This window comes from Diadema setosum, chromosome 5 (assembly GCF_964275005.1).
Source record: "Diadema setosum chromosome 5, eeDiaSeto1, whole genome shotgun sequence".
Taxonomy (NCBI): Eukaryota; Metazoa; Echinodermata; class Echinoidea; order Diadematoida; family Diadematidae; genus Diadema; species Diadema setosum.
Genome location: NC_092689.1, coordinates 37598208 through 37611779, shown reverse-complemented (window position 1 = coordinate 37611779; position 13572 = coordinate 37598208). Strand labels below are relative to the sequence as shown.

Sequence of the window (13572 nt, the reverse complement as noted above, 5' to 3'; positions counted from 1 at the left end):
CATGTTCATAAGCTACTCTGAACAGGGACTTCCTGAAAACTTCATTATTCCTATCCACATAAAGTGTACTCAGCAGGCTACATGGATGAGCTTGAAGTTAACGGTTAAACATTACCACAAAATGTGTACCGGTAAACATTCCGTCATGTGAAGATGAGGTGCCAAATAAAATATCAGACTGTAAAATGGGAAATAAACTGTCAAGTTTTTATTACAAATAAGTCACACCCGTCTTCCTTTTCTTTGATGATGCATTTATTACACTAAATGGCGGTTGTATCCATAATATTTTACCGGTTACAGATAACATCCTCACTCCAATTTCTTCATTATGTTTAGATTTTACAAGTTCGACAAATTGGATGACCTAATCATCCCCATAGTTCTCCCAGTTTTTTTGTGTTCATAAACGAACTTTTTTTTTTCAGCTCTGCAGTTGATGTTTCAACTTGTATCAATTGCACTTAAATTGATGAAATAAAAGTTGGTGACATCTCACGTCTCAAACAGATAGTAATTTCGAACTTTATCAGGACATCCCGAAGTTAGACAGAACCAGACTCCAAAACATGCACTCACTCGTTTGTTCGTCGAAAATGCACTCGTCCAGTCTAAGTCCCCTTATTTCTTTTCTTACCCATAGTATTCTGGAGGCACCTCGATGTCTCTCTATTCAAACCAGGAAGAGTGTAAACACTCGTCTTCCATTGTACTCTGTGTTTACCTAATGTCTTTGTAGTTTGTTCGAGTATTTTTAGTCCCCCAACAGAGAAACTCAACAAGTTGCTTTAGGCATCTTATCCTAGCAAATATAACAATTGGTAACACTGAAAGGGTTTCTAGTTGCTGCAAGTGGGGGGAGGGGGGGGGAGGGGGGAGAGGGAGGGGGCATTGGATTGGATAATTATTTGCTGGAGTATCTCTCTAACCCTTTTACTCGCCAATCCTTAATTCTTTCCCATCGGATTGTGAAAGAATTCTGTCTGTCCATAATTTGTCCTCTTCAGATTCTTAATCATGTAGATCCCGGGTCATAGATGTGTACATCGGAATAAATTTAAGCGTTTTGAAGCCTATATCACAAATTAACGAGCAAAGAAACAAGGAAACGAGGAGGCAAACAAACAAACAAACAAACTAACTTACTTACTAATTAACAAGCAAATGTAGCGTACAATAATGACTGACACACTCACTTCATGATGGCAGAAGCATTGACCTATTAATTCTTGCAAACATGTTATACTTTGATATCGTATTTTGAGGCTTATTCAAACGGATCAATCTCCTCGTCTTTTTACTCATATTTGCTAGGAACTCCCACGCTCCTTATATATTTAGCTTGGTATATTATATCTTTCTCATCTTTCTCACTAATTTTACACAGCTATAGTCTTGCGCTTACCATCTCTTCTGTATGATTCTAAATTGCCGTATCCTACAATTACGTCGTTTCCATGGTGATTAGTGTGATAATATTCACAAACAAATCTGCTCTTTAGGGCAACTATGGTTATGATACAACGCTGCTAAAATACATTCATGACTACGTTCCCACTTCCAGGCACTTCATCTCGAAGATACCTCTCGCCCACCTCTCCTTGCAAGTAGGAAGCCTGAACGATGCCGCACGCCAAGCGGGATCTGATTCGCTTCGCCGTCCACCAGCGCGATGACGACCCGACCGAGATCGTGGCCCATCTCGTCAAGGACGGCGACGACTTCGACAAAGTCTGCGAGCAGATGAAGGAGAAGGGTTACTCGCTATGCGAGTCGATGAGGAGCTCACCATTCAGGGCACTTACCGGGGAGGCGTTCTACCTCAGGCTGGTCGGTAAGTGCGATGTCCCAATTAAGCTTTAACCTCATGGTAAGATCATTACTGTAGTCATAGCAACGGCGAAGTGTTGGAAGAGCTGACATGAACAAGAAGCTGATGCAGAACATTTTCAGCAGGTTGGATTAGATTCCAAAAGAAAAGGGGAACACATTTTCGACAAAGAATATCAAGGCAAAGTAGAACGGGGAAGGAAGAAAAAACATTGCTAGTGTTTAACTTAAAGATGGTTGGAGGGTCGTGAGCCGTGAAATACTTTTCTTTCCTTCTTTTTTTTTTAATTCTATTCGCTTGTCTAAAAGTTTTATACATATCAGTGAACTCAACAAAAGAATATCTTTAGTGTTCACAGCGAGCCACCAGCGAGATACAGTTGCATAACCTCAATCCTGAAAGAGTTGCATGTCTCTATATTAGTGAAGAGGAATCTTTGACATGACCGATATTTCAATTAATAAATTATGACTCTCTAGTAGGGCAGGAGTAAAGGTCACACCTGCCTCCAACACTGCATATTCGTGGGAATATCAGTGAGTTTCCGCACGATGTTGGTGTAGAGTATGGTACATCTGAAGATCAAATCGAGGTTCATGATGTAGAGTTTATAAAAAATATCATATTTCACTCCCGAAACGTATCCATGACAAGACAATAAAAAAAAAATCCTTGTCGCAAAAATAGTGCACATTTTGTCTCTTTCAGTGTCTTTAGAATCAACAGGATGTATAGGCAAAAGTTAATACTACCTGCCTATACGGGAGCACATGGTGTTGAATATTAGCAGCAACGATGACATTTTGGTTGAATGACTTCCTTTCAAATGTCATTTACTATATCCCTCGAACTGGTAAAACCTAAATATTGCCAAAGGCAAGATGACGATTTGTTCATTATGAATAATATTATGTGTGTGTATAGGGTGGGTATGTGTGAGTCTATGTGTGTGACAAATTTAAACTGCTATCGATGAAAATTTTGGTTGATAACAAGTCATAAATATCCGTTTGATTCCCCCGGGAGATAGAAAGAGAGAGGGGCGAAAATAGTTTCAACAAAATAAGACTAAAACAAATTAATGGCTAACAATTCAACCAACAAAAGGAGTTCTCCATTCATTGCATCGTGTAACATTGTACTAAGTATGCAAAGTTACAGTGTGTCTGACTAAAATCGATACACTGTCATTGTACCATTGTCTTCAACTTCTAGGCGACATTAAAGTCAACACGTTCACTGACAACAGCTACCGGAAGGATCGATTCCTTGTCAAGTACATTCGCAACCGACCCAACCGGAAAGATTTCTTCATAACGGGCGTCTACAGAGGGCGTTACCAGCCGGAGTATGCTGGGAAGGCGCTTCTCCACCGTGTTACGCTGAATGCCGGCACGACAAATAAAGGCAATGGCAGACAGTACACGCTCAACAACTTGGAAAGCGTCCTGGGCAACATTGCCTCCTCCAGCAAGCTTGTACTCTTCAAGGTTAGAAAGTTCGTTAACCTGTTTGAATGCATTTATGTTTTCCCTCACCTTTTGACATTTCTAAATCAAGTCACACATGTTTCTACAGATTTTCTCACATTTACAATGCCTACAATCTATCGTTGTGGTCGTCGTTGACTATTCCTATTATATATTTAGACATCTAACTATCGAAAGATGGTCTTTCCGTCAGTAGCGACAATACATTAATAAACTGGAAAGGACATTGTGCAGATAAGATATGGGCAATCCATCTGCACGACGTATACTCTGAGTTTTCCTTCATATCCGTAGACTAAGAAAATAAAGGTTTCATACTTCTTAAACTAAACTTCTCTTGTCTGTCTCTCTCGTGATTTGCACCAGGATCAAGAAGTACCAGCGCCACCTGACGTTCAAGAAGAATACAGCGACGAAGACCTTACCAAAGGTATATCATCATCATATGAGGAAAAACGAATCCGCCGAATAGTTCTCCTTCCAGACACAAAGTTTGTCAACCTTGACGTTTGAAAGCTCGAAGGACAAATTTTCATATACTGTAGCTTTCATTTTTACGTTACTTTATTCAAGTACATTAAAGCAAACAAGTCTTAGGGTTATTTTGTGGCAGATTATCTATCATCGTCTTGTCCTCATAAAATCAGCGATTTCGAAATTTATGTGGAGAAAGATAAGCACGATAAATTTACAGAATTTGCTCAAAATAAAAAAAAATACAAATATGCCGCTTTATAATTATGTTGCTTTAGGAAAGATACACGACACTGCATACTATTACTAAAGGATCAGTTTCAGTCATAAGTTCAGCAATTGATAGGCCTTTGATATTATACTATGCAACCAAAATAAACACTTACATATAACCAAAATACTATTCGAATGAGCGTGGAATTTTTGAGACTGGGGCCGTGCCTTGTAAATTCTATCAAAGATTTAGAAGATTTGTATTTAAAAGATTTATTCGAACTGTTTAGATTCAATGCTCACATGCTTACAAGAGTATCAAGTCTATTGGAATAATGCTTTCACTGCTCACAAATCTTCATCTTTCTTTTCAAAAATGTCATAGCAATACCCACATCTACTCATCTCGTGATACATCTGACAACTACAAGGACTACCACGAAAAATATTTCTGCATCTCCTGGAGATATGGGACACAAAGTTGGGTTATACTTTTTCGTATTCTATAAGTCAGCGGCAAGTTACCTTCAATGATATTGAAACCATCTTAAAAACAAAACAGATTACCCGAAATGAATCAAAACATAGTTGCCACTTCTAGTAGATAATACCGGCACTAAAAACTCCATGCTCGTGTTAATTGAGGCAACCGAGCAGATATATACGAAGTTCTTCCAGGTAATGAAATAATCTAAAATTCATTGAAATTAGTGGTCTGTTGATGTCACCGTTGAATTGCTCCGGAATATCATAACCACGCAAGAGAATCTTTTTATTACTCTCTAATACCCCAAAAGACGTTGTTCTGCGCACCATCTCCAAAGACATCCCAAAGGACTTCTTGATGCCGCTGTGCATGCACCTCTTCGGTCTGAGCGAAGTGGAGGTGCTCAACCTCGGCATGCTGCCGCACCATCGCGACTTCGATGAACAGCGCTACGGCGTGCTCGACAAGTGGAAAAACGAGAAGAGTGACAGCGCCACCTTTCGGTCGCTCATTGCAGCTTTCCACGCGGTCAAGATGAAATCTGCCGCGCACACGTTGGATCGAAACCTTCTGACAGAGAATCGTAAGTTAAAGCTGCAATTAACACTGTAAAAGAAAAAGTAGAAATAAGCAAATTTAAAAAAGATATATATAGAAAATAAAAAGAAAGAAAAACGAATGCTGTATACCTAAGGATTGAGTGAATGCAGCAATATTAGTAGAGCACATCAACGAAGTTTGAGGAAAATCGGACAAGCGGTTGAAAAATTATGCTTTTTTTAAACTTTCGGCGCAGTCATTGCTAGATAAGGAGACAACTACAATTCATGACATAGCGTACGTACAACGATATCAAGGAAACATAAAGATGATTCAACATTTCATTTCTTTTTAATCAAATGAAAAGTAGGCCTACACGTTTCCTTGACTTGTTGCTGACATGAGTCGAGAGTATACAAAGTAATCATTTTTCACCGTACTAATAAAAGTTAAGTCAAGTGCTCTTCCATGATGGTAGAAAAGTAAAAATATATTATGTTGAAATTTCTTTGTATTTCCTGTACATTGTTGACCATACGTGACGTTAAAAAGGAGTGAAGTCTTATTAGAGTGTAGTCCTATCTTAAGTTAAGGTTATTGGTTATATACTAGTATACCGTTTATTCGCCTTGACACTTTAAGGTCTACGAAGGGTTGCCAAACATCTACCAGCAGACAGCCAGCCCTTAGCCGATGCTCTAGGCGTCAACCTGGACGAGGTCAAGCAGTGCTTCCATCTTGAAATGGCAGAGTTCAAATACCAGGTCAGTGGGGTTTTGTTCTTGATGTTCTTTTTTTTTTTTTTTTTTTTTAGCGAAACAAGAAAAACTGGGCTTATTATACGCTTTCCGTGTGTTACTTTGGGGGAAAAACAGAGAAAATTACACAGGGGAATTAATTCGATTCCATTTAGTTGAAGCCCTTATCTGCAGGACCCATGTCTTAACTACACTCTCACAATGTTTTCTTGGTGACTATGTCAGGCAAGTCGTAAGCATAGTACCATGTCACTTATTGTTTGCATGTTCCTATATTCAGGAGTCATTTAACGCGATGAAAAGTGTGTAGTTTTATGATTAGGAATTTTAAAGTTGTGCTATCAAACCTAACTGTTTAGACAATGGTGAAAGGAAGAGAGAGAGAGATAAACAGTGGAATAAGATGATAGCGTGTATGAATTAATTACTGACTAATTTAATTAACTTATCAGATCGTCTGGCGGTGGCGGGAAGACACACATCAGAAGCTGAGAGGGCGGGCTAACCATTCTCTTCTCCTGAGGGCGCTGCGCTACATTAATCTTCCACAGGTCGCCGAGCAAATCACTGATATGACGTCAGTTGATGTCAGAGATGGTGAGAATTGCATTCTTTGTCGCTTCTAAATGTTGCATTTAATAAGTTGTGTTAAATACTGAGACAAAAGTTTTAAGACATTTTAACAAGGCTTACCTGGACTGAGATTACTATACCCAATGAAGTGGCTCGGTATACCAGCGTGTCATACTGACATGTATGTGCAGAAACATGTTTGGTATTAATTTGCGACGTGATTTACAATGCTTTCAATGCGTCAATATTTAGCTGAAATAATCATCAAAACTACACAATCAGTAGTGTGAAGAGAGTAGACAAAGTATGATATCTTATTTCTTTGTATACAGCTATTCATCCGAATTGACAGTGTCAATATGAAATGACATATCGGGCTGTATAGAAGATGTCCACCCCTGTAAGAACAAACAGCGATAATAACTCCAGTAATTTTGCTCAGATCTGTATTTCAAGTAGAATGCTACAACCATAACTACTGGCAGTCGACCAGACCCAGTGTAGTGGGACATGAAACAATACTGATATTGTGAAAAACGAATCAATTTACATCTGCATTCGTCCCTAGTCGTTGTGCTGCGTACGGTGACGAAGGACATCAGTCGCGAGAAGATCGTAGCACTGGTCAAGCGATTTGGCCTGACCGACGACGAACTGACCGAGATCACGCGGGGTTACGGCCTGGACTTCAACAAGCGGCTCTTTTTGCTCAATGCCCTGGTCAAGTGGAAGGAAAAAGGGGGTGACGAGGAATCAAGGTCGTCGTACGAGAACCTCATGGCCCACATGGAGGACATCGGGTTCGGCCAGAATCCAGCCATCCTCGACGAACACCTCATCAACGACAAACGTGAGTCCCGATTCCTCACCTTTAAATATCTTTCTACAATCTTGCTACAAGTTTAAAAATATAAACCGAGAATATATAGGGCTCCTAAGATAGAAAAAAAAAAATATAAAGACGCATTAAGAAGATTCTCAATCCGTGGTCCTCGTTTTGACTGTCCACTGTTCTGCCCACTCTCCAGGCCTCCGGTTCGTATCGACGTTGATACCAACGGACAGCATGCAGGCACTGGCGGACGAACTCCACGTCGACACGGCACCCATGCACATTCCGGCGGGAAAGGAAGCGGCCCTGCTCGGCTATCGTCTGCTGACTCGCTGGAAGGAGACACGGGGGAAGTACGCCTCACACACGGAACTCATCAGCGCGCTGGACAAGGCCGAACTGGGCTCAACGGTTGACGTCATTGACCGGCTGGGATCCGTGGACATCTCGAAAGGTAAGAAACAACAAATACTCTTTCTAAACACAAGAATAAAATGATGATAATGTACGTTATGTTAGAAGGACTGTACTATAATGTTTATGGTGTTTTGAAAGTGGCCACATTCAAACATCTCTACAGGATCGCAATACTTTGCGTCTACATTTATCTGTATCATTGTATATCTATTTATTTGTAGGCATCATGAATTACTACAGAGTTCCCTTCAAAGAGGAGACAAAAAAAAAAAAAAAAAAAGCCCTAATGCAATATCTCTTATTTCGTTTTAACACCTATATCAAAAGTGTGTCTGCGCTTGTGGATGATATTATAATCTCTTCCAATTCGTGTAATTATAACCGGACTAATGATGGACCCTTGACAACAGTATTGCTTCTGATGAAAAGAAAGAAAGAAAGAAAGAAAAAAAAAACAGCAACAAGCAAACTCGGAGAGAATTGAGAAAAAAAAAAAAAACTCCAGGAATTTGGGTTGTTGACCCCCTCCCACCAGTAGCAGTTACACACCCACCCCACCCCTTGAACCAGTCAGCAACTATACACAGAGTACCAAAGTGTGGTGCTACAGCCATTTATCTCCATGGAAAGTGGTTCAAAATAGCCTCACCTGGCTCGAATATCTGTAAACACTATTGTTGTTAACAATGCTCGCACCTGGTTCCAACGTTCCAACCTAGGCTAGAACAAAAGATCACAAAACATCACCACTTTGGTATTCTTTCCGTGTTCGTCACTTCGTATCGATTTTACACGAAAAAGGTTACAATGCTAATTCAGCTAGAGGGCGCACTACGTAACATTTACTTTTATGTGGGGACCTCGTATTTTGTCGCCGTTGGGGCATCACCATTGCCAATGTAGTGCAACAAAAAACTTTTCATAAGACTGGTTGGGAAACGCTAAAACGTGCCAAAGTTTCAAAAGAGATTTGTGCATTTTCAAAGTATGTACAGACACAGACACATATCGCCGGATTTGTAAAATACATCAGCAAACTTGAGTGATGTCACAGCTCGCTCCCTAGAGTTCCTATGTCACACATGAATTCGGTAATACAATAATAGTAGTAGTAGTAGCAATAATAATAATAATAATAATAATAATAATAATAATAATAATAATAATAATAATAATAATAATAATAATAATAATAATAATAATAATAATATAATACTACTAATACTTCTACTACTACTACTACTACTAATAATAATAATAATTGCATTTATATGGCGCTTTATGCGGATGTTTCTAAGCGCACTGGTGCTATTCATGCAAAAAGACTAGAAAACACAATAACATTAGGACAATGAAAAACCAAAATTAAACAAAAGAAGAAAAAAAAGGAAGAAAAATCCATTTAGTAGGAAGCATGTAGATGTTATACATAATAAGAAGTTCCCTTTCGGTAGAAGCAGTACAATTCTAGGAATGTGAGACTATAATTATGTTACATATTCGAAACAAGGTGCTTACATGTCACAATCATGATCAATCTTTTGCTTTATCTATTTTTATTGTTGCATGAGTAAATTACTTCTGTAGTCCAAAGATGCTTGTGATAACGAGAATGTATCATTATAATGATAATCATCATTTAGATGACTTGGTGCGTCCATTTCTTCATACCTCAATTTGTTCTGCACATTTACTTGTCTTATTATAAATTATTCATATCACATCGTTACTGTTCTTATCTATGAATTTCCGTTTCAACAATGACAATTTCACGCACATAACACTTTTCTCTTTTAATGAGGATGGTTGGAATATAAAATGTATGTGTGGAAGATAATGACAGAAGTCTATACAGTAACAGGTCCATCTACATGTACAGAGCATCCTTCTACCTTAGAAACATGTAATCAATTCAATTTGAATGAATAGGTGAATATTGTTACAACTCGTCACGAAGCAGTGCTCCAGCTAGATAAGCCGTCTTAACAGCTAACCAAAAATAATCCACAAATTCTCTGAGAATTTAAAAAAGCTTTGAAGCTCCTTGGTAGAATGATGCCCTAAAGCAGTCTGTAATAACTGTCTCGTCCGTATATGTGTCATTAGCAGGAGTAATACTTGCTTATAGTACCTTAATACCTCTGAAATACCAGTAAAAAAACGTTATGTAAATCTACACTGTAAAATAGTTTTGTCGCACGCTTATAGATTGTAAGCCAACCAAAGCCGGCTTATACGGTTTTGACGAGAACTGTCCGTGTGTGGGTTGCAGGGATAGTGATGCGCAGAGTTGCTGAGAAACTTTTCCGTTACTCGAGTTATCCCCCCCCCCCCCCCCCCCCAGTGTTAAATTTATAAGGATTGCCTCTGGGTCAGTACAGTACGAGACTTTTATAGAGGCCATTATCTCATCTTTTTTAATTATCATTGTATTATCACTGTTTACTGTGAAAGCTCTATGACTTTCTTGTTCTAATTTTACTCGAAAGAATGACGGTCAACGTGAACAGAGTGTGGAATGTAATAACAATCCAAACAGGTCCGCAAGGTTTTAGAGTCTGAAACCGGAGAAATGATACGGAAGCTACGTAGGCAGCTTAAATGGAGCCATAATCTTTACATTGGCCTCGAAATGGCAGTCTTATCATGTGTATTGGATTAAGAAATGGCCAGAGTTCTCACGACTTTATTTCGAGGACTCGATTCTGTGCCTTGGATTATGTATAAGAACACAATTACCTGCCAACATCTTATCCACATTGAAAAACAAAACCAAAAAGAAAAGCAATCAACTTTATAGAAAATGTTAAATGTGTGATATTTCATGCCCATAGAAAAAGACGTTAGAGTCACATGATAAAAACAACTATTCTAAGTGAACTCTTGATGAGTCTTTCAGATACCTTGTATCATTTCAAAATGGTATGGATTTTATGGTATAAAATTGAATGATACAGATCTTGTGCTTGGATTAGCAGCGTTTAAGCAAATGGCACTTTCCAAGTCTGGTATAGGTTTTCCTTATTGAACTGAATACTGAAAGTAACAATTAGTGTGCAATCATTTTTTTTTTTCCCAGGTGCGATGAGTGAATTCTGTCTACGATACGTTGGTTCATGGGTTCACATCAGCCGGGCGCACGAGTGGCCGTCGGTGGTTCAGAACATCCCCTCCCAGCTCGTCCAGGGGCTCGATGACCGCACCGTGGCGCAGATCAAGAGAGAGCTGCGGGACCCCCAGGAACAGCTCTCTCGGGCCCTGGTGCTATGCCGCAGTCGCAAGATCATCGCCTCGGCCGGAGCTCTGTGCAATCGCCTTATCGCCTGCGGTTTCGAGAGGGCCGCACTGACGCTACTAGATGTCTCGCGGTCGCAGTATTACAGGACCACATTACGCCTCGACCAGGGACCCTACGGCGGCATCGAAGGCATCGGGGAAGATGATGGCGAGGGGTTGGAGGAGGAGGAAGAGGAGGAAGGAGAGGAGGAAACGGAGTGAAACTCTCCATGAACTTCAATGTAATTTGAGAAGAATTATTGTGATCCTCGGAATAAAAAAAAAAAATGATATGCCCGAAATTTGGATGTCATGATGTGATGTAAAAGAGAGAGAAAAAGGAAAGACGAAAGAGAGAGAAAAGGTGAAAGTGAAGGTACAATGTATCTGTGTGAGCGTGTGTGTTTGTGTGTGTGTGTGTGTGTGAGAGAGAGAGAGAGAGAGAGTATGTTTTATCATTAAAGAAAAAAGTGTGTGTGTGTGAGGGCGCTTATCCTACGCATGTGTGAGAGAGCGTTGAAGACTATTGTTATGAAGACTATTTTCACATTCTTTTCCGAGCAGTAAAGGCCTATTGATAAATTCAGGCCCTGTCATGTTACCATATTCACTGTACAAAGATATTGCCGAGGTTTTATGGGTGAAAAAATATTTAGCTGCCCTCAAGTCACAAGTTTTAAAAGGGTTCAGGAGGGGTATTCCTATGGTTACGTTATAATTATACAGTATTATACAGTGTTGTTAAAATAACGAATCTGTTATAAGCGGAAGTGTTTACTGTCAGCATTGTCGACATGGCAAGTGTTTGATGTGGCGTCTTTTGTGTGAATTTCTGTGTTCGTGTGTGAAGGAACTTGATCAAAGGTCGAAAACTTATTATTTTTTTGAAGAAATTTTGTTCTCTTATGTCGAACCCGAACGTACTTTGACTCAGTCATTAGTTCTCTGTCATTCAGCCTGAATTGTCCTGCCAAAGTCACATTTCAGAGAGAATTGATAGTAGAAAGAAACAGAGAAACTTTGGCCTGCCAAGGAACTTGGAAGGATGTTCAGTTATGAATTATTTACTCTGCTCTAACTGATTTGATAGCATGGTCCGACAAGCACTTTAAGAAAAACAAAACAAAACAGAGTTTCCATTATGTATTTTTTTTATTTAATAGAAAATGTGTTTTATTCTTCAGCATGTGTTTAGTACTCGGAGTGTGTCGAACGTTACATGTACACTTTGTTAATTCTTCAAAAGAACATAAAACCTTCTATTCGTACCGTGAAGCTTTATAAATTTGTAATAATGTATAGTATATCCGAATGTTTGTTCAAATTAATGTGCTTTGCCAAATCGTTGCCAATTTCCAAATTTAATTATCTTGTGTGCTATATCAATAGCTATTCACCAATGACTTTAAATGTACTGGACTATTATTGCACATAACATATTCCATAATGATGTAACAGGTATGGATATTTGTATGTATTGCCTCGGTGATTTTATTTGTATTTACTTTTTCTGAGGGATATTTTCCTGATGCCGGGCATAGGCAAAGAGAAAAATGGACGTGCTTCAGAATAAATGTTCACACTTGCCGGGTGTTGCTCTTCATCCCAACTTACTCAACTTGCCTGATATCTTGGTGAAAAAGCTATCATGTGTGGGACTGATTCACGTTCTCTGTTTTTTATATTCATATTATTTTGTTCGTCTACATTACTTTTTTTTTTCCTTTAAGATTTGTTCATCCACTTCGCACGATGTTATGATGACATTATTGCTGTGTATACTATTTTCGGGCACAAACAAAAGGCAAACCATACACGTGTGAACCAGCAGTAAATCAATAGAAACTTATATTGTACGACCATATTACAGTTGACATATGTAATTTGTTTGTTTCCGCTGATGTCGCCTTCAGTGGAAGTAGAACTTACATACTACTTTTTGTTTCACACTTTGTGGACAATCTGCCTGTACGTCTCTGAAGGAGTTACAGAGTGTCTATGCTGTCTTTTTGGAAAGACGAAAAACAAACAAACAAACAAACAAACAAGCAAACAAACAGCCAACAGTGAAAAAACTTGTTTTATTTCGTTTACAGAGATGCACGATTACCACCCCGAAACCAGATTTCATGTCATGTTTTGTCCGTGCAATAGCATGCATTTATTCACCTCATGTCATGTCACGTGATCATGTAAGCCGTCCTGAACCAGTTATTCCGCAATAAATCATTGGTTTGATTTATGTGCCTTTATCAACACAGTCTTATTTATGAAGCGTTTAATCATTCTATGAATGTGTGCGTATGTGTGTATAATGTGTGTGTGTGGGGGGGGGGGGGGTAGGAGCGTACAAGGTTCAAAGAATATCTGATGTTCGATAGGAAACTTGCAGAAAGGCCATGCTCATTCTGAAAACAACAAGTGAAATGACAAACAAACTGATGAAGTGAATAAACATTATCATAAACAGTAAGTTTCTATATTTTTCGTTTAGAACTTCATGGCAAATTCTGAGATAGGTTAGAGACCTGTTCGGTTTGGGCACTGTTTTTGTGTTAATGTAGGGAGGTGTGAGAGGTGGAGTGCCAAATCTTAGTAATTCATGTAAACACATGTTTGGGGTCTAAAGCATTACGATGAGATGTCTCGCATTCCTCTGCTCGGCGCCGATCTTTCTCTGC

The 13572-nt window shown here is 39.1% G+C and overlaps 1 protein-coding gene across 1 annotated transcript; it reads left to right on the top strand.

Annotated features, from left to right (window-relative positions):
- Positions 1–1623: 1623 nt before the first annotated feature.
- Positions 1624–11285, top strand: LOC140229349 (uncharacterized). Its single transcript, XM_072309634.1, has 9 exons — positions 1624–1834; positions 3047–3321; positions 3688–3751; positions 4806–5078; positions 5678–5799; positions 6246–6390; positions 6935–7216; positions 7395–7652; positions 10695–11285. The coding sequence occupies exons 1-9, from the start codon at positions 1624–1626 to the stop codon at positions 11111–11113; spliced, it is 2049 nt and encodes a 682-aa protein (XP_072165735.1). The 3' UTR covers positions 11114–11285.
- Positions 11286–13572: the final 2287 nt, after the last annotated feature.

Excerpts from the sequence above, each read along its gene's own strand:
- LOC140229349 (XM_072309634.1), top strand. The coding sequence starts at position 1,624 with ATGCCGCACGCCAAGCGGGATCTGATTCGCTTCGCCGTCCACCAGCGC. Across the intron at positions 3,752-4,805 it reads CGACGAAGACCTTACCAAAG|ACGTTGTTCTGCGCACCATC; the intron begins GTATATCATCAT and ends ATACCCCAAAAG. Across the intron at positions 7,653-10,694 it reads ATCCGTGGACATCTCGAAAG|GTGCGATGAGTGAATTCTGT; the intron begins GTAAGAAACAAC and ends TTTTTTTCCCAG.